Source organism: Equus caballus, chromosome 12, assembly GCF_041296265.1.
Source record: "Equus caballus isolate H_3958 breed thoroughbred chromosome 12, TB-T2T, whole genome shotgun sequence".
Classification (NCBI taxonomy): Eukaryota; Metazoa; Chordata; class Mammalia; order Perissodactyla; family Equidae; genus Equus; species Equus caballus.
The window spans coordinates 42550843-42572110 of record NC_091695.1 but is presented as its reverse complement, the minus strand read 5'-3'; the positions used below and the strand labels follow the sequence as shown (position 1 = coordinate 42572110).

At 48.7% G+C, this 21268-nt stretch overlaps 1 protein-coding gene and 1 long non-coding RNA gene across 3 annotated transcripts; both read right to left on the bottom strand.

Moving 5' to 3' along the window:
• Positions 1–8310: 8310 nt before the first annotated feature.
• Positions 8311–14600, bottom strand: LOC138916436 (ral guanine nucleotide dissociation stimulator-like). The gene is made up of 6 exons (XM_070228887.1): positions 14342–14600; positions 11714–11824; positions 10592–10785; positions 10216–10272; positions 9086–9279; positions 8311–8572 (listed from the first exon to the last, which is right to left on the bottom strand). The coding sequence occupies exons 1-6, from the start codon at positions 14477–14479 to the stop codon at positions 8331–8333; spliced, it is 936 nt and encodes a 311-aa protein (XP_070084988.1). The 5' UTR covers positions 14480–14600; the 3' UTR covers positions 8311–8330.
• A 4361-nt stretch (positions 14601–18961) lies between these two features.
• Positions 18962–20532, bottom strand: LOC138916437 (uncharacterized). 2 transcript variants are annotated; one of them, XR_011423710.1, is made up of 2 exons: positions 20395–20532; positions 18962–19171 (listed from the first exon to the last, which is right to left on the bottom strand). It is a non-coding gene; the product is annotated as an uncharacterized lncRNA (long non-coding RNA). The 2 variants fall into 2 exon arrangements; XR_011423709.1 differs by lacking the exon at positions 20395–20532 and adding an exon at positions 20066–20203.
• Between the last annotated feature and the right edge of the window lie 736 nt (positions 20533–21268).

Here is a 21268-nt window from a genome sequence, read left to right as displayed (position 1 = left end):
GCTGTAGGGGGGGGATACCTGAGGGAGGGTGTTGGGCCGGCCCTTCTCGGCTCCATGGGCCCTGCCTGAGACCCTGATGGCCTGACTCCTGTCTTGTCAGCCTCCCCCTTCAGGTGCCGCCTCCAATGACTCTGGAGTCCCTGCTTTCCCAAACAAGCCTCAAATGTGGGAGCTGGACCCATGACCGTGGGGTGAAGTTCCTGCCGTCCGCTTTGTGGCCCATGGTTCGGATTCTGGGCTTGGACGTCGCACTGCTCATTAGGCCATGTCGACTCCGTGTCCCACATGCCCCAACTAGAAGGACTCACAATTAAAAACTATACAGCTATGTCTTGGGGCGATTTGGGGAGAATTAACAAAGACTCAAACTCGGTGAAGCAAGCGTAGATCTCAGAAATAGCAACCAAACCCTGAAATGAGTATATCCATTGTGTGGCAGAATGTCTTCTTTTAGGTCTCTGTTCTATAAAAACAGAGACGCATGGACGCACATGGACCTTTCAGTATGATTATGTAGTGAACATATGGAGATGGTCCAATCCTTCAAAGCTGGGGCTGCTTGGTAGAAGGTGATGTGTGGCCACTGAGAACGCACAAGGGGACAGGACTGAGTGTCCCTGTTCCCCTGTGGGACATCAGGTCCTAGCATAGGAAAGCCCTGGGCTCCTGCCCACCAAACCCACTCACACTGCTTAACACACACACCTATACACATGCTCGCACATGGGTCCTCAAAGATCATTGCCCTGTAGAGCGAAGAGTGAAAAGATGGATGGCACTTGTTGTGGGCAATTATTTCCCAGTCGGAGGAGTGGACCCTCTTTCCTTACTCACATTAAAACATTATTTTACTAAATGAAAAGCAATCATCAATCCAAATCCTGAGAAATGTAGGTAAGGTATTTTATTCCTTAAGATAGTTGTAACCAATCAAAGCGTGTAATATGCGGTAAACATGTTCTGTAATTTGCACGTTGCATAACCTGATCCGTGGCCCATCCAGGAAGGAAAACGATGTGAAAGGTGTCTCCCGGCCCCACACATTCCCCTCTTGGTTTCCAGCTCTCGTGTCACCCTTTAAATGTGGTGCCTATCCCTAGATAAAGAGAATATTCAATATGGGGGCTTCATTTTTCATACATAAGCTTTGATGGAGCAGGGATTTTTCTCCCTAATAAAAACTGTATTTTTAATTTAAAATGTGATTAATCATACTCCTCAGATATTACTTAGCCACACACAAAAGGCCACATCTTGGATGCGTCCGCTCAGCTGCACAGCCCAGCAGAGGTAAGTCCATAGAGTCAGAAAGCTCAGCGGACCCCAGGGACGGGGTGGGAGGGAGGAGGACTGAGAGGAGAACAGGGAGAGGCCTTCCCTTCCACGGCAGTGTTCTTGAATGAGGTCAGGATGATGGTCGGGCAACACTGTGAGCATCCTCCTGGCCAGGGAAATGGACGTTTGGTTTTTTTATTAAGATTAGGATAGTTCACAACCTTGTGAAATTTCAGTTGTACGTTGTTTTTAGTCACGTAGTAGGTACACCACTTCACCCTTTGTGCCCTCCCCCCACCTCCCCTTTGCCCTGGTAACCACCAATCAGTTCTCCTTGTCCATATGTTAACTTCCACCTATGAGTGGAGTCATACAGAGTTCATCTTTCTCTGTCTGGCTTATTTCACTTAACGTAATACCCTCAAGGTCCATCCATGTTGTTGTGAATGGGACGATTTTGTCCTTTTTATGGATGAGTAGTATTCCATTGCATATACATACCATATTGTCTTTATCCAATCGTCAGTTGCTGGGCACTTAGGTTGCTTCTATGTCTTGGCTATTGTAAATAATGCTGCGATGAACATAGGGGTGCATGGGACTTTTGGAATTGCTGATTTCAGGTTCTTAGGATAGATACCCAGTAGCGGGATGGCTGGGTCATAAGGTATTTCTATTTTTAAGTTTTTGAGAAATCTCCATACTGTTTTCCATAGTGGCTGCACCAGTTTGCATTCCCACCAACAGTGTATGAGGGTTGCTTTTTCTCCACAACCTCTCCACCATTTGTCACTCTTGGTTTTGGATATTTTTGCCATTCTAACTGGTGTAAGGTGATATCTTAGTGTAGTTTTGATTTGCATTTCCCTGATGATTAGTGATGATGAGGATCTTTTCATGTGTCTATTGGCCATCCGTATATCTTCTTTGGAGAAATGTCTGTTCATGTCCCCTGCCCATTTTTTGATGGGGTTGTTTGATTTTTTTTGTTGTTGAGCTGTGTGAGTTCTTTATATATTATGGAGATTAACCCTTTGTCGGATAAGTAACTTGTAAATATTTTTTCCCAATTAGTGGGCTGTTTTTTTGTTTCAATGATGTTTTCCCTTGCCTTGAAGAAGCTCTTTAGTCTGATGAAGTCCCATTGTTTATTCTTTCTATTATTTCCCTCGTCTGAGGAGTTATGGTGTCCGAAAAGATTCTTTTGAAACTGATGTCAAAGAGTGTACTGCCTATATTCACTTCTAGCAGACTTATTGTTTCAGGCCTAATCTTTAGGTTTTTGATCCATTTTGAGTTTATTTTGGTGAATGGTGAAAAACAATGGTCAATTTTCATTCTTTTACATGTGGCCGTCCAGTTTTCCAAGCACCGTTTGTTGAAGAGACTTTCTTTTCTCCGTTGTAGGCCCTCAGCTCCTTTGTCGAAGATTAGCTGTCCATAGATGTGTGGTTTCATTTCTGGGCTTTCAATTCTGTTCCATTGTTCTGTGCACCTGTTTTTGTACCAGTACCATGCTGTTTTGATTACTGTAGTTTTGTAGTATGCTTTAAAGTCAGGGATTGTGATGCCTCCGGCTTTGTTCTTCTTACTCAGGATTGCTTTAGCAATTTGGCGTCTTTTGTTGCCCCATATGAATTTTAGGATTCTTTGTTCAATTTCTCTAAAGAATGTCATTGGGATTCTGATTGGGATAGCGTTGAATCTGTAGATTGCTTTAGGTAATATGGACATTTTAACTATGTTTATTCTTCCAATCCATGTGCATGGAATGTCTTTCCATCTCTTGATGTCATCATCAATTTCTTTCAAGAAAGTCTTGTAGTTTTCGTTGTACAGATCTTTCACTTCCTTGGTTAAATTTACGCCAAGGTATTTTATTCTTTTTGTTGCGATTGTGAATGGGATTGAGTTCTTGAGTTCTTTTTCTGTTAGTTCATTGTTAGCATATAGAAATGCTACTGATTTATGTATGCTGATTTTATACCCTGCAACTTTGCTGTAGCTGTTGATGTTTCTAATAGTTTTCCTATGGATTCTTTGGGGTTTTCTATATATACGATCACATCATCTGCAAACAGTGAGAGTTTTACTTCTTCATTGCCTATTTGGATTCCTTTTATTTCTTTTTTCTGCCAAATTGCTGTGGCCAACACCGCCAGTACTATGTTGAAAAAGAGTGGTGAAAGTGGACACCCTTGTCTTGTTCCTGCTCTCAGAGGGATGGCTTTCAGTTTTTGTCCCTTAAGTATGATGTTGGCTGTGGGTTTGTCATATATGGCCTTTATTATGTTGAGGTAGTTTCCTTCTATACCCATTTTATTGAGGGTTTTTATCATAAATCGATGTTGGATCTAGTCAAATGCTTTCTCTGCATCTATTGAGATGATCATGTGGTTTCTCTTTCTCATTTTGTTAACGTAGTGTATCACATTGATTGACTTGAGGACGTTGAACCATCCCTGTGTCCCTGGTATAAATCCCACTTGATCATGGTGTATAATCTTTTTGATGTATTGCTGTATTCAGTTTGCCAGAATTTTGTTGAGGATTTTTGCGTCTATGTTCATCAGTGATATTGGCCTGTAGTTTTCCTTCTTTGCGTTGTCTTTGTCAGGTTTGGGGATCAGAGTGATGTTGGCTTCATAGTATGTGTTAGGGAGTGCTTCATCTTCCTCAATTTTCTGGAATAGTTTGAGAAGGATAGGTATTAAATCTTCTTTGACTGTCTGGTAGAATTCTCCAGAGAAGCTGTCTGGTCCTGGACTCTTATTTTTGGGGAGGTTTTGGATTACCGTTTCTATTTACTTACTTGTGATTGGTCTATTCTGATTCTCTATTTCTTCCTGATTCAGTTTGCAGAGGTTGTAAGACTCTAGGAATTTATCCATTTCTTCTAGGTTGTTCAATTTGTTGGCATATAGTTTTTCATAGTATTCTCTTATCATCCCTTGTATTTCTTTGGTATCTGTTGTGATTTCTCCTCTCTCATTTCTAATTTTATTTATTTGAGACTTCTCTCTTTTTTTCTTAGTGAGTCTGGCTAAGGGTTTGTCGATTTTGTTAATTTTGTCAAAGAACCAACTCTTTGTTTCATTGATCCTTTCTACTGTCTTTTTTGTTTCAATGTTGTTTATTTCTGCTCTAATTTTCATTATTTACCTCCTTCTACTGACTTCGGGCTTTGTTTGTTCTTCTTTTTCTAATTCTGTTAGGTGTCGTTTGAGGTTGTTTATGTGAGATTTTTCTTGTTTATTGAGGTGAGCCTGTATTGCGATGAATTTCCCTCTTAGGACTGCTTTTGCTGCATCCCAAATGAGTTGGTATGGCATGTTTTCATTTTGATTTGTCTCCAGATAACATTTGATTTCTTCAATAATCCATTTTTTGTTCAGTAGCATGTTGTTTAGTCTCCACATTTTTGCCCCTTTCCCAGATTTATTCTTGTAGTTGGTTTCTAGTTTCATAGCATTATGATCAGAAAATATGCTCGATATTATTTCAACCCTCTGAATTTATTGATGCTTGCTTTGTTTCCCAAGATATGGTCTATCCTTGAGAATGTTCCCTGCACACTTGAGAAGAATGTGTAACCTGCTATTTTTGGATGAAGTGTTCTATATATATATCTATTAAGTCCATCTGGTCTAATTTTTCATTTAATTCTATAATGTCCTTGTTGATTTTCTGTCTGGATGATCTATCCATTGATGTTAATGGGGTGTTGAGGTCCCCTGCTATTATTGTATTGTTCTTGATGCCTCCTTTTAGTTTTGTTAAGATTGCTTTACAAACTGGTGCTCCTGTGTTGGATGCATATATATTTATGTGTTATGTCATCTTGTTGTAGTGTCCCTTTTATCATTGTATACTGCCCGTCTTTGTCTTTCTCTATCTGTTTTGCTTTGAATTCTACTTTGTCTGATATAGAGACACCTGCTTTCTTTTGTTCATTATTAGCTTGGAGTATCATCTTCCATCCCTTCACTCTGAGTCTGTGTTTGTCTTTGGGGCTGAGGTGTGTTTCCTGGAGGCAGGATATTGTTGGGTCTTGTTCTTTGAACCATCCTGCCACTCTGTGTCTTTTGATTGGAGAGTTCAATCCATTTACATTTAGAGTGATTATTGAAATGTGGGGGACCACCGCTGCCATTTTATCACCTGTTTTCCTGTTCTCTTGCATTTTCTTTGTTTCTCGTCCCATGATTTTTAGATTACTCATTCAGGTATGTAAATTTCTGTATTGGCTTTCTTCCTATTTGTAATTTCTGTCTTTATTCTTGTTATTTGTTTAGTGGTTACCAGGTGGCTTGTCTAAAACATCTCATAGATGAGATAGTCCATTTTCTGATAGCCTCTTATTTCCTTGAATTAAAACATCCCATCCCTTTTCTCTTCCCCTTCTAGGTTGTTGTCATCAGATTTTTTTTTTTCTCTTCCTTCTTGTGTTGTGAGTTTGTGGTTAAAACGACAGGATTATATTTATTCTTTGTGTTTCCCTTCCTTTTATCTCTAATGTTTTTTTAACATTTGCTACCCTGTTCTGATGGAGAGCTGCTACTTTTTGTTATTGTCCTTCTACTTATCTCCTTTGCTCTTGGTTTTGTAACCCCTTTCCTTTTTTTGATTTTCCGGGTATGAGGGTCTTCCTGAGCATTTCTTGAAGAGGAGGTCTTGGGACAATAAATTCCCTTAACTTTTGTTTATCTGGGAAAGATGTCGTTTCTCCATCGTATTTGAAGGATATTTTCACTGGGTAGAGTATTCTTGGCTGCAGGTTTTTATCCTTCAGAGTTTTGAATATATCATTCCGCTCTCTTCTAGCCTGGAAGGTAGCTGCTGATAGCCTTATGGGGTTTCTTTTGTAGGTTATATTCTTCTACCTGGCTGCCCTTAGTATTTTCTCTTTGTCGTTGACTTTTGCTAGCTTCACTACTATATGCCTTGGGGTTGGTCTTCTTACATTGATAAAGTTTGGAGATCTGTTGGCTTCTGTCACACGAAGTTCCATCTCTCTCCCAAGGTTTGGAAAGTTCTCAGCCATTATTTCTTTGAGTGGGCTTTCTGCCCCCTTCTCCTTTTCTTCTCCCTCTGGTATACCTATAATCCTTATGTTGCATCTCCTGATTGAGTTGGATAATTCTTGGAGGGTTTCTTCATTTCTTTTTAGTCCTAGTTCCCTCTCCTCCTCTGTCTGCAGCATTTCTGTATTCCTCTCCTCCAAATTGCTAATTCTGTCCTCCATATTATCAACCCTACGGTTCAGAGAGTCCACATTTTTCTTAATCTCCTCCATTGTGCTCTTCATCTCCAGTTTTTCTGATTGGTTCTTCTTTATAGTATCAAGCTCTTTTGTGACATAGCTCCTGAACTCGTTGAGTTGTCTATCTGTATTCTCTTTTAACTCATTGAGTTTTTGAATAATGGCTGTTCTGAAGTCATCGCGATTTGGGTTATAGATTTCATTGTCTTTGTGATTGTTTTCTGTCATTTTCTGTCATTTTCCTTCTGTTCTGGAGATTTAATATATTTTTTCATACTGCTTGATGGCATAGATTTGTGCCTCCACATAGAGATAGAGTTTAGTTACTGCTTCCACTTGTTTCTACTGGTGTGGTGGGGGAGCAGCTGTTTAGACTGCACCAACCGGGAACCCTGTCAGCTGTTGCCAACTGGACCTGCGCCCCTCCTTGTAGTCACAGTGGTCCTGTGCGGTCCCTTGTCAGGTGTGGGGGCAATCACAAGAGGGCTTTAGGCTGCTAGTGCCTACTGTTGCAGCCCACCTAGATATGCTCCCTCCTTAGGGTCTTCAGAAGTGTTAAGGGCTTTCCAAGAGGTCGGGAGCAGGATCACCTATCTTTGCAGCTCTGTCACTGTCAGAGCCCACAAAATCTCACTTGTCCACTATAGGTCACAGCAGAGCTATGGGTATCTTCTGCAGTCTGTGGTTAGCTCACCTAGCTATGCTACTTTTGCCCTAGGGCCTTCCAGCCTTGTGATTGCTGGGTGGGGCCTCTCTACTAGTGCCGTGCAGAGGCTTTTCCTGAGGCTGCTGTGGGACTGTAGAGTCTCCCCCTGGGCCATGAAGCTGAGCCACTGGAACTCCACCCAGCCCCAGTCCTCTCCTACAGGATCTCTGGGAGCCCATGCACTGTCTGGGGGACAGCCGGAGTCCGTGAGTCCAGTGGTGGCTGGCTGGCTGCTTCCCTGCCCGGGATTCTCCTTTTTGGGACCCTCCCAGCGTTCTGAATGCTGGGCAGTGCGTCTCCACTAATGGTGAGTAGAGGCTTTCCCTGCCGCCACTGCAGGAGCCTGCAGTTCCCCCCTGGGCCACGGAGCCGGGCCGCTGGAACTCCACCCAGCCCCAGTCTTTTCCCACAGGATCTCTTGGAGCCTATGCCCTGTCTGGGGGACAGCCGGAGTCCGTGAGTCCAGTGGCAGCTGGCTGGCTGCTGCACTGCCTGACATCCTCCTCTTCAGGACCCTCTGGGCATTTTGAATGATGGGTGGGGCCTCTCTGCTAATGGTGAGTAGAGGCTTTCCCTGCCGCTGGTGCGAGACCCTGGGGTTTGCCCCTGTGCTTAGGTGTAATCGCAAGGGGCTTAGGTAGGGCTGTAGTCACCTGTTTCCACCGTTGCTACGCTGGTGTGCACACACTCCTGCCCTTGGTGCATGGAGATGCTATGGGTGCGTCCGCTGGAAGAAAGCCACTTGCAGGTACTAGGCTGTCCGATGGTCGGGGGTTGGGGGTCGGAGAGATTTCACCTATCTCCACCTCCTCCTGGGGGGAGGTCCGTCCGCCTTCCGATGCATAGCAGCACGGGACTCTCAGGCATCCTGAGATGCTACACGAATGTCCTTTGTTAACCAATGAATGTCCAATTAGTTGTAGATTCGAAGGGAGAGAGACAGAGAAGACTACTCACTCCACCATCTTGGTGACGTCATTCGAAATGGACATTTTGAAAGGATAAAGGAATGACATCCTGTTGAAGTGAACATCTCAAGAGATATTAAAGGAAAGCATTAAGTATGTGCAAGACAAAAACAGAATTTTAATGAACAGGAGGTAAAGGGGAAGGGGCAGAAATCAGCGGTGGGGCGGCATTCCAGGGGCTGAGGCTCGTCACTGGGAGGACGTGAATGGTCTTTCCATCGCTTGAAGTGCCATCCGGGCTGAGGCTCGAGGCGGCTCCAGTGCTGGACGTAGGTCTGTGGCTCTGAGGTGTGGTGGGCACTAGAGTTGGAGCAGGGGGTCGATATTCAGCTGGCTTGGGATCTTTCTCAGGAGCAGGTGCTGCAGATCCAAGAAGAGAAAATCACATCCACATGACTAGGCACATGTGTGTGATGGATTGCAATTAGTCTTTGGGTGGGGGACCTGCTGTAATCTACACAGAAATTGAAATATATAACACTGTTCACCTGAAATTTGAGTAAGTTTATAAAGTGCTGTCAATGCAACCAAGAATTAAAAAAAGGGAATGGTGAAAAAAAATAAAGAAAAACCCAAAGTAACGATGCCTCACACACACACACACACACACACACGTACAAAAACACACAGAGAAACCAAACGTGACTGTCTTTCCATGTTCCTCCCAAGGAAGGGAAACGGCTCACCAATCAGGGAGACTCAGTACACGAACCACCCTCCAGAAGCTCTCCCGTATCTGGAGTCCGTGGGAATTGTGATGGGAGCCAGCTCATTGCTCCCAGCCTAACCCCAGCCTCTGAAGGCTCTGTGCTCAGTGGCCCAGCCACATTGCCTCCACACACGCCCCTGTCACGCAGCCCGAGTCCTGCTCACCCTGACTCTCTGCCTCGCTGGGTTCAGGGTGCAGCAACTGTGAAAGCAGAAGGCGAGCTTGATGTTCCACCTGCGAGTCTGGCATGCTGCACCCGAGGAAGGCCAATACCCTCCTCAAGCTGGGAAAGTCTGGGGGCTGGCAAAAGTCCTGGGGATAGGATTCCATCCACGTGCCGAGAATGAAGGCCAAGGCCCTGAGGAGAGACAGGTGGGCAGCAGAGTCAGAGAACCGGCCTCTCCTTCCACACTGCCCTCCCAGGGTACCTCCGTGGGGGTCTGGGCTCCTGTGCCTCCTGCTCCTGCCCGGCCAGGGGCAGTCCCACTTTCCGTGCACCTGCTACCTGGCCAGCTTGGCAGAACAGGCCACGTCTCCAAGGAGAGGCTGGGAAAACACCTTGGGAAGTGAGAGCACTCGGTCCCTGGTATGATGGCCCCTCCTTTTCCTCAGGGAAGCCTGATACAGTCCTCGAGTGTCTCCTGGCATATCCCACTGGAATGCCAGTCCAGGACGGAAGGGCGTGGTGCAGTCTGCCCTGTTCTTGCGCGCACTGGCACACAGTAGGGCGCAGTGAATATCTGACTGATTCGGGAACAACGGCCTTTGTCTCCTGCCCGTGCTTTCCACTGCCCTCCACATATCTCAGACTTTAGGTCCTGTGCCTGCGTGCTGCCTGATTCACCAAGTGCCCCACGAGGGTGAACTTCCCCTCCTGCTAGTGGCTGACACGGAGGGTGTCATTTGGTCCCTTAGCACTGAGTGGGCCACTGGGCAGCAAAGGAGCCCCCACCGTGGAGGTTCTACCAGATGAGTGAGCAGGCTGCTCAGACACCTCCTGTTCTGTGCCCCATGATGGAGAGTGGAGGTGGGACTGGGATGGGGAAGGGTGCATCTGGGTGCTGTAGTGGCTTACTCCACTCTGCCTTGGACTCCCACAGCACCCACAGCCCCCTCCAGAGCTCTCCTGGACTGTTTTCTTCTCTAATTTGAGAAGCCCTCAGAACTCTGCCATCCCAGAGGAATCAGAAGACATTGGGATGGCGGGTCCTGCCAGCCGCTTGATCATAGGCCCTACACTCCCCTTACAGTGTGGAGAGGAGAGGCCCTCCCACTTGATCCAGTGCCCACTCACTTTTTCCATAGGCGGGTGGGCGCGTCGTCCACTCTACAAAAGAGGATGAATCTGTAACTAGAGGAGATAGGAGGGCATCACATTGACTATACTGGACGGCAGCTGCCTGAGGAGTCTTATGTGCCTGTCTGACTCCTGTCTAGAATCCAGCCCTGGAGGGCGGATCCAGCTGACCTTTCACAGGGCTCAGCTTCTCGAAAGGGCCGTCCAGGCAGGAGCTCATTGAGTCCCTACAATAGCCCTTGGTGGTGGTTCCCGTCTTCTCGCCAGTATTCAGAGGAGCAAACTGAGGCTCAGAGAGGTGCGCGGACCTCCCCAAGACTCCCAGCATGCAGGTAGCTGGAGCCGCAGAGTCCTGGAGGAGAAGGGCACTCACCTGTTAAAGATCTCATCCAGCACCTGTTGTGTGGTGGCCACAGCTATGTATGTCAACAGGAAGCTGCGGATAAAAGTGGTGTCACCCAGCAGGAAGGCGGGCACAAGGTGATCCACGAGACTATCGAGCGCAGTGTCGTGAACCGTCCACAGCCGGGGAAACGGACTCTTGACCACTGTGGATGCGTCGAGAGCCTGGGGTGGGACAGAGGAGAAGTGCAGCATCAGAGGCAGCACTATGGGCACCAGGAGGTTTGGGGCTGGTGGTCAGAGCAATGCCTCAAGCCCCCAGTGACTTCTGGCAAGGGTTGGGACAGGAATTCCCAGAGTAGGAAACACTTCTGGTCTTGCTGGTACAATGGGACAGAGGAATGAACGAACGTGTTAGTATCAGTACCAGTAGCAGATCAAGGTGTTAGCGGAGAATTGACAGCACCTGTGTGTGTTAAGAGCATCAGCCCTGGGGTTTCTGACAGAAGAGCCCATTGCAGAGAGGAGAAGACGGGGGCTTTCCCTGCGGTGGGATGGATTGGGACAGGAGGACAGGCAGGATGTTCAGTGCAGCACTGATGAAAAGACAACATGAGGTCCCACAGCAGTGAAGGGCTGAATCAGTCTCCTCCACGGTCTGCCATCCAAAATGTCGTGCAGCTCAGTGAGGCCCCGGCCCCTGACCTGGAGGGGCCATAGGCACGTGTTCCTCAGGAGGGCAAAAGAGCAACATACATGTGCCAATGAGCCCCACATCCGTTTGGGGAAAAGCATCCTTACCCATCATGAGGCTGTGTGAGACGTGGAGAAAGTGTGGAAGGATTGTGAGGTCATCATGGACACTTGGGGATGGGGTGAAAGAGGAAAATGTGTAGAAAAATGCAACGATCCCCTTGACCAAACATGAGGTGAAATGGGAGAAAAGTCTCTTTTCTGGGATTCGTAGAGTTATGGTGATAGTGACTTTGAATGTGGCCAAGACAGGAGCTGGGCAGTGCGGGCAGGTTGGGGGCAGAGATGGGGAGACAGATTCCTTCTGGAGCAGGACTGGTACCAGGGCCTTGTAGGACCGGGGGTTGTCTTTGGTGTCCTTGGGCCCTGGGTGCTGGGTGTGCTGAGCACCTGCACTCACCCAGGCCCAGCGCTGGCTTGTGTCGGCCGGGTGCCGCATCATCCCTTCCTGTATAGTCAGGGAGAGGAAGGACTGATGTGTCTTGTCCTTTCCAAACTCCTGAGGAACGACCTGTAAAGACAGTGCCCGGCAGCCAGGCAGGAAGCCTCAGAGCACTGGCTGAGTCACTTTGGGGGCTCTCACACTTGGTCACTCTCTCCACTCCCGACACACAGCCCTCACCATCTGCACAGATCTCTATCAAGGAGATAATCAGGTGACAGCCTGAGGGCCTTGGCTTAACATTCGCCCAGGATGCTGTCAAGATGTTGGTCTTGGTGGATGCTGAACTCCCCTCCACCCATGGATGCAATGAATTTACAGCTGCTCTTGGCACAATTACAGCTGATAAAGAACTGAAAGCTGGATGAAAGCACCCTCGCCAAAAGGGATGGTGCGGACTGAGCTGGAAGAGGCAGAGTTCCTCTCTGGAGAGGAACAAAGCCATCTTCGAGCCACGACACTTCAGGGCCAGTTGGGAGCTCCCTTAAGGTGTGCAGCCTTTCCTGGTGGATTGGGGGATCTGAGCTGGGTGGCGGAGCATTACTGCAATAAGCAGCTTCTACAACAGCCACATAGGGCATAGGCCCCACCTTCCAAAGCCTGAAAATATTGCGTGCTTCCATGCCTGGGGCCAGCCCCATTCAGCCACAACCCTGAGAATTCTGACAACAGCCTTGCAGGCCTGAAGCCTGCAGCTAGCCCCTGCACCTGAGACTAGGAGCCAGCCACGATGGGCGCCAACTCACTCAGCAGAAAATCTGCAACAGGAAGGAGCCAGTAGACTTGGCAGGCAACTGTGCTGGGGTGCCCCATGCCGATAAAGTGACTGAAAGGACCATCACGGCCACAGGCAGATGAGTACAACAACCAGTCGGCCCAGGGCACAGCGTTGCCTCCCTGGTCACCTGTGGCAACGGCAACCTTGCCTCAACAGAGGGATCCTTGTGGCCCACACAGGCGATTCCCTTGGAACTTTCGGAAGTGTTGAGTAGAGGGAAGCACACTGCTGCACTTCACAAGGCATGTCTTCCATAATACCACGTCTCCAAGATTGGAAGGCACGGCTGACCTACCTAATACTTCGATAGAAGCATCGAGAAAGAGACAAGGTACGAGACAAAAGAAAACATGTGAAGTAAGGCAACAGGACAATACCCTAGAAAAAGAAGTGTATGGCATAGAAATCAAGAATCTAGCTGACAAGGAGCTCAAGCAAAGACTCCTAAGGATGCTCAGAGAACCATGACATATTTAGAGGAATTCAAAGGCAGTATGCACTTGGCTATTGGTGTGAGCAGCATATTTTCCAGTACTGTGTCTGGCCAGGCCTGGAAAATGATGGAAAAATTAAACAAATGGGTCTACATCAATCTAAAATGCTCTGCACAGCAAAGGAAACCACCAACAGATGAAAAGACAACCTAACAATCGGGAGACATTTGCAGACTACATGTGATGATGGGTCAATATCCAAAATCTGTAGAGAACTCATACACCTCTACCAGAAAATAACTAACCACCCACTTAAGGAATGGGCAAAAGATCTGAACAGACATTTCTCCAGAGAACATAGACAGATGGCCAACAGGCACATGAAAAGATGTTCAATCTCACCACTTCTTAGGGAAGTTGAAATCAAAACTACCACGAGATCTCACGTCACAGTCATCAGAATGGCTCTAATGAACAAGACAGGACAAAACATGTGTTGCAGAGGTTGTTGAGACTAGGGACCCTGCCTACGCTGCTGCCTGGAGTGCATACCCATGCAGCCAGTATGAAAAACAGGATGGAGATTCCTCTGAAAGTTAAGAATGGAACTACAGTATGACCCAGCTGTTCCACCACAGGGTATGTATTCAAGAATGTGAAAACACGAATGGGTAAGGATGTCAGCATGCCTCGGTAACTTGCAGCATATTTCACAATAGCCAAGACTTGGAAGCAACCTAGTTGCCCATTAGGAAGATGTGGCATATATACACCGTGCAATACTACTCAGTCATCCGAAAGGAGGAGATCTGGCCTTCTGTGACAGCATGGATGGACATGGAGGGTATTATGCTAAGTGAAATAATTCAGAGGGAGAAAGTCCAATAGCCTTGTGACTACTCTCATAAATCAGGGATGACGGCAGCAAAGAATCACAGGAGATAGGCATTGGATTGGGGGTTCCAGAGAGGAAGTGGGGAGGGAGGAGGGTGACGGGGTGATTAGGCACATGTGTGTGGTGATGGATTGTCATTAGTCGTTATGTGGTGAACACGATGTCATCTACACAGAAATCGCAATATAATGATGAACCCCTGAAACTACGTAATGCTATAAATGAAGGTGACTCCCATAAGAAAAAGAATTGAAGGAAACTTGGTCCAGGTAAGAGGCAACTTGGGAATCCCCTTTCCATGGTGCCAGCCCTGTCCTGGGATGTGAAGATGGCAGCAGCACCAGGTGATCAGCTGTACACCCAGCAGTTCCCGCCAAGTGAGGATCCCCCCCACGGAAGGGAGAGGGTGGGGGCCATTCAGTGGGGGCTCACAGAGGTGGCCTGAGCTGGATAGCCCGATGTAGGCCCCCTCGTGTTACCTTTGATGACCTCCTGGCAAATGGCCATAGGTGTGGCGTATGAGAGGTGAGCCACCCTTTAAAACGAGTAAAAGGGTTATGGCTCCGGGTCTTCTGGGGACCATAGACGTGATAAGGCAGGATACAGCAGGAAAACATCTTTCCGTAGCAGCTGTCTCCAGCCAAGTGAGCTGAGTGTGAGGATCTGGGTGCCTGTTTACAGGAGGCCCCTGCACTGTGGGCATTGTTGTGCAAGAGGTTACATCACTTCCTGGAGACCACGGTGATCTGAGCCCCCTCCTTGGATACCACCCATGCAAGCGGTCCTCTGGGCAGGGCTCTGCTCACCCCCTTTTCCATGCAGTATCATCTGTGTCCCCAGGATCCCCAAAACACCTGTCTCCACAGGCCTCTGAGAAGGTCTGGGTGCAGCCAGGGTCCCAGCTTTGAGACAGATGCAGACACAAGTGCTCCTTCTTCCCTGTTTCTCATCCTGGAGAAGCCATGGTGCCTCCCCCACGGGGCCATTCTGCCTCCAGTCTGCACGGGGGGGATTATCCTAGCCCATACTCCTTGGAGATGCCCTCAGGCCAGAGTGGGAGAATACCTGTGAAATTGGAGGAGCAGTGTCCCATGTAGGGAATGCCTCTAACCACTTATTTCTTCCTGTCCTCTCCTCCCCTGTGTCTGCCTCTCTTCTGAGCCCACCCCATAGTCCGCCCTTCCGTCTAAGGTGTCTGTGTGTACGTGTGTGTCACTGCTCACGTCCTGGATGCCCAGGAGGAAACAGCCTCCACAGAGGAAGGGATGGGCAAGAGCTTCCTAAGAACTGATGGTTTCTGTTGTCCACCGCAAAGCCTATTGGAAGCGTTCGAGTCTTGCCCTAGAATATCAGAGTACTTCCTTCTGCTTGGACTCTTGTCTGTCATGTGCCATGGGCCAGTGCTTACCTGTCTATGGGCCTCTGTTTCCCAATTCTCCAGTGTGGGATTCAGTTCAGAAGTGCATAACCATCAGCTCAGCAAAGGTGGCGCCTGCTCCCTCCATCCTAGGCGTGACATGGATGGGGAACACTCAAGTGTTCGCCTGCCCTGGGCTCATCCTCAGGAAGAAACTTGCCAAATGCACGACCAGGCTGCCGACTTCTCAGTCTCAGCCCCCTGCCCTCTCCATTTCTGACTGCAGTTAGAGCAGCATCACCTTTTCAGAGCCCCCTGAGCAAGCCTGGGAGCAGCCAGGGCCCCATCCTTGAGGATGCCGAGCTGGGTTCACACCTGGCTCCACCTTGAACTAGACTGTGATTCTGCCCCGGGCATTGAGCCTGTGAGGTGCTCTCCTTCTCCCTCAGTGGCCTCCTGTGATCCCCTCTGCTTGGTCTACACATGCTGCTGGAATCCACTCCCCTTGAGTGTGGCCTGAAGTTCGTGATTCCCTTCTACTACGTGGAACAGGGCAGAGTGATGCGAAGCCAGTTCTGAGACTGGGTCCCAGACAGTCCAGGGCTCTCCTCCTGCTCACTCTCAGCTGTTCTCTCTCTCTCTCTGATTCCTCACTCTGGGGAACAGGCCTGTGTGTTCTGGGTTGTGCTCGAGAGAGGCTGCTGAGGCCTGGCCCTGAAGGAGACCCACCGACAGAGGGGCACTCAGGCCTCCAGTCGCAAGGGGTCCCTCCAGGACCCAGAGTGCGCTCAGAGGGGGAGGGAAGCAGATCCTGCCTCAGTTCAGAGCACAGCCTGACTCCCTGAGAGCATCTGGCAGAGGCTCCCAGCTGAGCGCTGCTGGATTCCTGGTCCAGTGCCACTGTCACATAATCAACGTTCGTTGGTTAAGCCCGTAAAGATGGGGAAAGGTTATCACACAGCACTAACGATAGCTGCCTAACGCCGTTGCCCTGCCCCTGGCCCTGGTCTTGCTCTCCCCTCTCCTCCCTCCCTGACTCTCCAGCCAAGCTCCTTCTAGCCACACTGCCCTGCTCTCTAACCTCCTCTCTGGCCAACCTCACTTGTGCCTCCAAGAGTCTGCACTGCTGGGCATTCCTACAGGCTACGGAGCCCTGGCTTGAGGCAGGGCTGGCTCCTTGTCATGCTGCTGCAAATATGAACGTCACCTCGTGGCAGCCGTCCAGGCCCCTCTCCGTCTGGACCCGGCGCTCCATAGCAGCATGGGCTTGTTTTCCTGGTGGCGTCTGCTCCTTTCATTCCTGTGGTTTTCATTTCGTGGTTTTGGCCAGCTACCCTTCCAGATCTTTATCTGGGGGGCACGAGCTTGTTGGGTCTTTTCAGCAGCAGCGCTCTTGCGTGCTCGGGGCACAGGTGTGGAATGAAGATCCATCCCACCACTGACCGGCTCTGTCCTTAGAGCCAAATAGACTTCCATCATTTGCAATGTGCTAGGTGGATCACGACTAAAGTTAGTCCTGTGACTGAGACTTTTGCTGGCATGTAATGAGTTATCGAAACTCAGCCCAAATTACAGGAGCATAGCACTATTTTCCCAGATACCAGTGCACGGTGGGTGTTCCAACTGGAGGGACCACAATCTTTCGCATGGCCTTCAGGAACACATCGTTCTTCCATCGTGTGCCTTCTCCCTCCCTAGGACATGATCCTCATCTGCATCCATCAGCATGATTGGAAAGAACAGAAGGAAATTCACACAGGAGGATGTTATCAGCCGGGTCCAGAGCGGAACCAGTCAGTTCCTTTTCTCTTCCCTCGGCAAAGAAGTGGTCATTGGCCACCACGGAGGCTGGACCACGGCATGCAGCCCCATGCCCCAAGAAGTGGTGGATGGATTTTGATGGACAGTTGAAGTTCTCTGCAACAATGAGTCACCTGTCAAGATTTGTTGTGAGTTTTGAATCTTTGTTGAGGTTTTCCCATATGTCAGGCACTGTGCAAAGAGTTGGTGGCAGAAGTGACGGAGAGGCATCTTGCCCTGGAAGGAGCTCCCAGTGTAGAAGGGGAGATGAGTTTTGGTGTCAACGCCTGCCACCCGAAGTGCAAAGGAGAAAGTGAAAGTGCTCCAGAAGCTCCGTGAAGCATTCTAGATTTGGAAGCTGTCTGGAGCTGCGATCAATTGAACTCCACTTCCAGACACCATCCAGAGATGTTTGCTGGAGGACGATGATGACAGGGACAATGGAAACAGCTAGTTATGTACGAGACATGATAAGGAACACTAGGCAGCCATTGAAATCATCCCCTCAAACATCTGAAAGGGCAGGGAGAATTATTCATGTTCAGTGCAAAGTGACTGCCCAGTTAGGGTGATCCTGTCTTTAGAATAACTCTGTAAATTTGGATTCAAGTATAAATATGTTGATTCTACAAATATGAGGAGAGTGGTGGGCAAGACCAGGGCAGGGCAACAGTGTTAGGCAGCTTTCTGCTTTATAAAATGTTCTGTTGTTCGTGTCATGAAAGGATTCCCTCAATACACTTTGTGTACTGTATGAGCCGTGGAAACGCGGCTCACCGTTTCCTCCTCCACCACTTCCTGACAAGCACCGTCATAGTCTCTGCCTCTGTGAGTTTGATTGTTTTAGATAGCCCTTAGGAGTGGAACCATGCATTCTTTATCCCTCTGTCACTGTCTTCTTCTGTTAACATAATCTCATCTGGATTCATCCACATCGTGTCCTATGGCAGAATTTCCTTCTTTACAAAGGCAAAATAATATTGCCTTGTGTCGGTGTTGCAATCCAATGTACACATCAGGATAGATGCGGAGAGGGCTGATGGCCACTCTGAGTTTATTATAACCAGTGTTTCAATGTATACATAGCTTACATCTGTTAAACATACACAGGTGTTCTGAACAATGTAATTAGCGAATGCCAAGAATTCTTAGTGATTTCTCAAGGAGCCCTCCCTCGGCCTCTGTTTTGATATTATCATGTTATTGCTGTGCTCCTATATTTTATCTCGGAGCATGCAAGGCCTCCTAGGCAACGGCCCCTCCTGCACCTGATATTGTGTCTCCGTCTGTAGCCCCGGGCAACCGGTGCCTGGCTTGCGTTGCCTCTCCCTGGAGGTCTTACCTGTCATTGTCTAACTGGCCTTCTCACCTCCAGGTCACAGTTTGTTGGCAAGCCTTTTCCAGTGATTATTAACGCTTCCTACGTCAGGGGCGGCTACACCTTGTAAGTCTGTGCCCCAGTTTCTGTACCCCTTCATCCATGGACAGACACTTAGGTCATTTCTACAGCTTGGCTCTTGTGAATGACACTGCCAAGACAAGGGAGTGCCTGTGTCCCTTCAGGTTCCGGTTTGGAATTTGGAGGATATATACCTAAGAATGGAATTAGTGGAGTGTATGTGATTTCCAGGTTGAATCCTTTTGGGGAATCTCCATAGAGTTTCCTATAGCAGCTGCACAATGTTACCTTTAGCACGACAGGATACACCAGGGTTCCAATGTCTTCACAGGCTCGCCAACACTATCTTTTGTGTGAGTGTGTGATGAGAGCCGTGGTAACAGGTGTGACGTGACATCTCCTTTTGATTTGCACTTGTTTATGGTGGGTGATGGATGTTCAACATCTTTTCCTAGACTTTGGCCACTGACCTGTCTTCTTTGGAGAAACCTCTGTTCAAGTTGCTTTGCCCATTTTTCAGTGAGGTAAATTTATTTCTTCGGGTTTTGGGTTGTATGAGTTTCTCACATTCTAGATGTTCACCCCTTAGCAGAAATGTGACTTGCAAATATCTTCTGTCATTCTGTAAGTGGTCTTTTCCTCCTCTCTGAGAAATTGTTCCAGCTCAATTGAGATTTAATAGACACATAACATTGTCTAAGCTTGTGGAGTACAATGTGATACTTTAGGATACATCAATACTGGGACTCATTTCTGTAATAAAGATAGGCAACACTTCCATTACCTCAGAGGGTAAAAATTGTGTGTGTGTGTGTAGTGACACCGCTGTGGCACTGCCCCAGCCCATGGCAGCCCTTCTGCGTGGTCCCCCTTCTCTCCAGCCTTGCTTGTTCCCTGTCCAGGGGAGCTCCTCTCCCTCCCTCCAGGGAAGGCCCTGTTTCCTCTCTGTGATGACCTATGGTCTCTGACTGGGGGGCTCCATCCTGTGTCAGAGAAGAGAGAGATTGCCGCCCATGGCCTGCCCCACAGCCTCGGAGGAAGTGGACCCCGCATAAGCTGACTTGGAAGGAGGGGAGGGCTTGCCACTTCCCTTCCTTTGGACTGTTTAGCAGGAAGCAGAGTCCCCTCCCTTGCACATACTGAATGTGAGGGACCCCAAGGTGGGTGGTGGCAGCAGAGGGACAGGGCGTTGCTGGTGGAGGAGGCTGAGGGGTGTTTCTTGGGCTCTGCCCAGGGCTAAAGGCCCTGACCGAGGCTCTCCCCAGCCCGCAGCTCCAGCAGCCCCTGCTCTGCTTCCTAAAGGTCTCCTTTGCTCACACAAGGTCAAGTGTTGTTGGTGATGCAACTCAAAGCTTTATCTGGATGGACACCTTCAAGGGCACATCGATGTGGCCCTGACCTGCCCATAGTGGTTTCTTCCTGAGAAGGGGACTAAGACAGGGTGGAGATTGGTGCTGAAAGGAGTGGCCTGGCCTACAGTCTCCTTTGGCTGGGAAGCAGGGCCTGGCTGCCCTACCTAGAAGCTGAATCGTGGAGGATGTGTGCCGGGCTGGCTGAGGGGCCCTGGACTGGGGGTGTGTCGTGGGAGGGGGCTTGGCAGAAGAGTGTTCCAGGACTTGGGGCAGACGATGCTGTAGGGGGGGATACCTGAGGGAGGGTGTTGGGCCGGCCCTTCTCGGCTCCATGGGCCACTCCCAGAGACCCTGATGGCCTGACTCCTGTCTTGTCAGCCTCCCCCTTCAGGTGCCGCCTCCAATGTCTCTGGAGTCTCTGCTTTCCCAAACAAGCCTCAAACGTGGGAGCTGGACCCATGGCCGTGGGGTTAAGTTCCTGCCGTCCGCTTTGTGGCCCAGGGTTCTGATTGTGGGCATGGACGTCACACCGCTCATTAGGCCATGTTGACTCCGTGTCCCACATGCCCCAACTAGAAGGACTCACAATTAAAAATGCCCACACCCTCCTGGGTGGCCCCACACCTCAACACGGAGGACCCTGTCCACGTCACAGCGGTGACGGCATGGCAGGGCTGGAGGGGGCTGCCGTGCCACAGCCTCCGTCACCACACTTCGTCTCTCCTTTCCACCGTTCAAAGTAGCCACGTTTGAACATGAATGAAGCATGCACTGCAGGACTCCAGTAAAGGGGCCTAAAACAAAATCCCAGGAAAGCAGAGGGAAGAATTAATGAATAAGGGTAGAAGTCAATGGATTACAAAATGAAAGCGGGAGCATGGCTTATTTTATCTAAAGCTGCTTCTTTGAAAAGCCCTATAAAATAGATTTCTTGGAAGTCTATGCAAGAGAAACTAGGAATAAGAACAAAGTGAAAAAACTATTCATAAAGAGGATATGAAAATGTAAATAGATATTCTAGACTAATAAACATGAAAAGGCAATTTTCTTAGAAAACATCACTTCGAAGAATGAACTTACGAGGAAATAGATATTGACCAGCCCAGTGACTCAGGAAGAAATTGACAAAGTTTTCAAAGCAGCCCTGAACCTCCAGAAAGCAGCGGCGGCCCCGGGCGGTGTTACAGAACACTCCAGGCTGTGCGATCCCTGCAGAGTCGCCTGGGCACCTGCCTGCGGTGTTTCTGTCACCACAGGGACAGGAGAGAGCGCGCCCCTCACTCACTGGGCGCCTGCACCGTGCCACCTCGCTGCAGCGTCACACAAACCAAGGGAAAACTGGCTTCAAGAATTTAAGAAACTTGGCCCAAAACACATGCTGTTAAGTGGCAAAGCAGGGAATAGAGACCAAGTTGTCAAAGCTGTCCTCTTAGCCTCTGCTCTTGACTGTGTCTCTGCCTTTCCTGATAATGTGACACCAAACCTGCCTGACGAGACC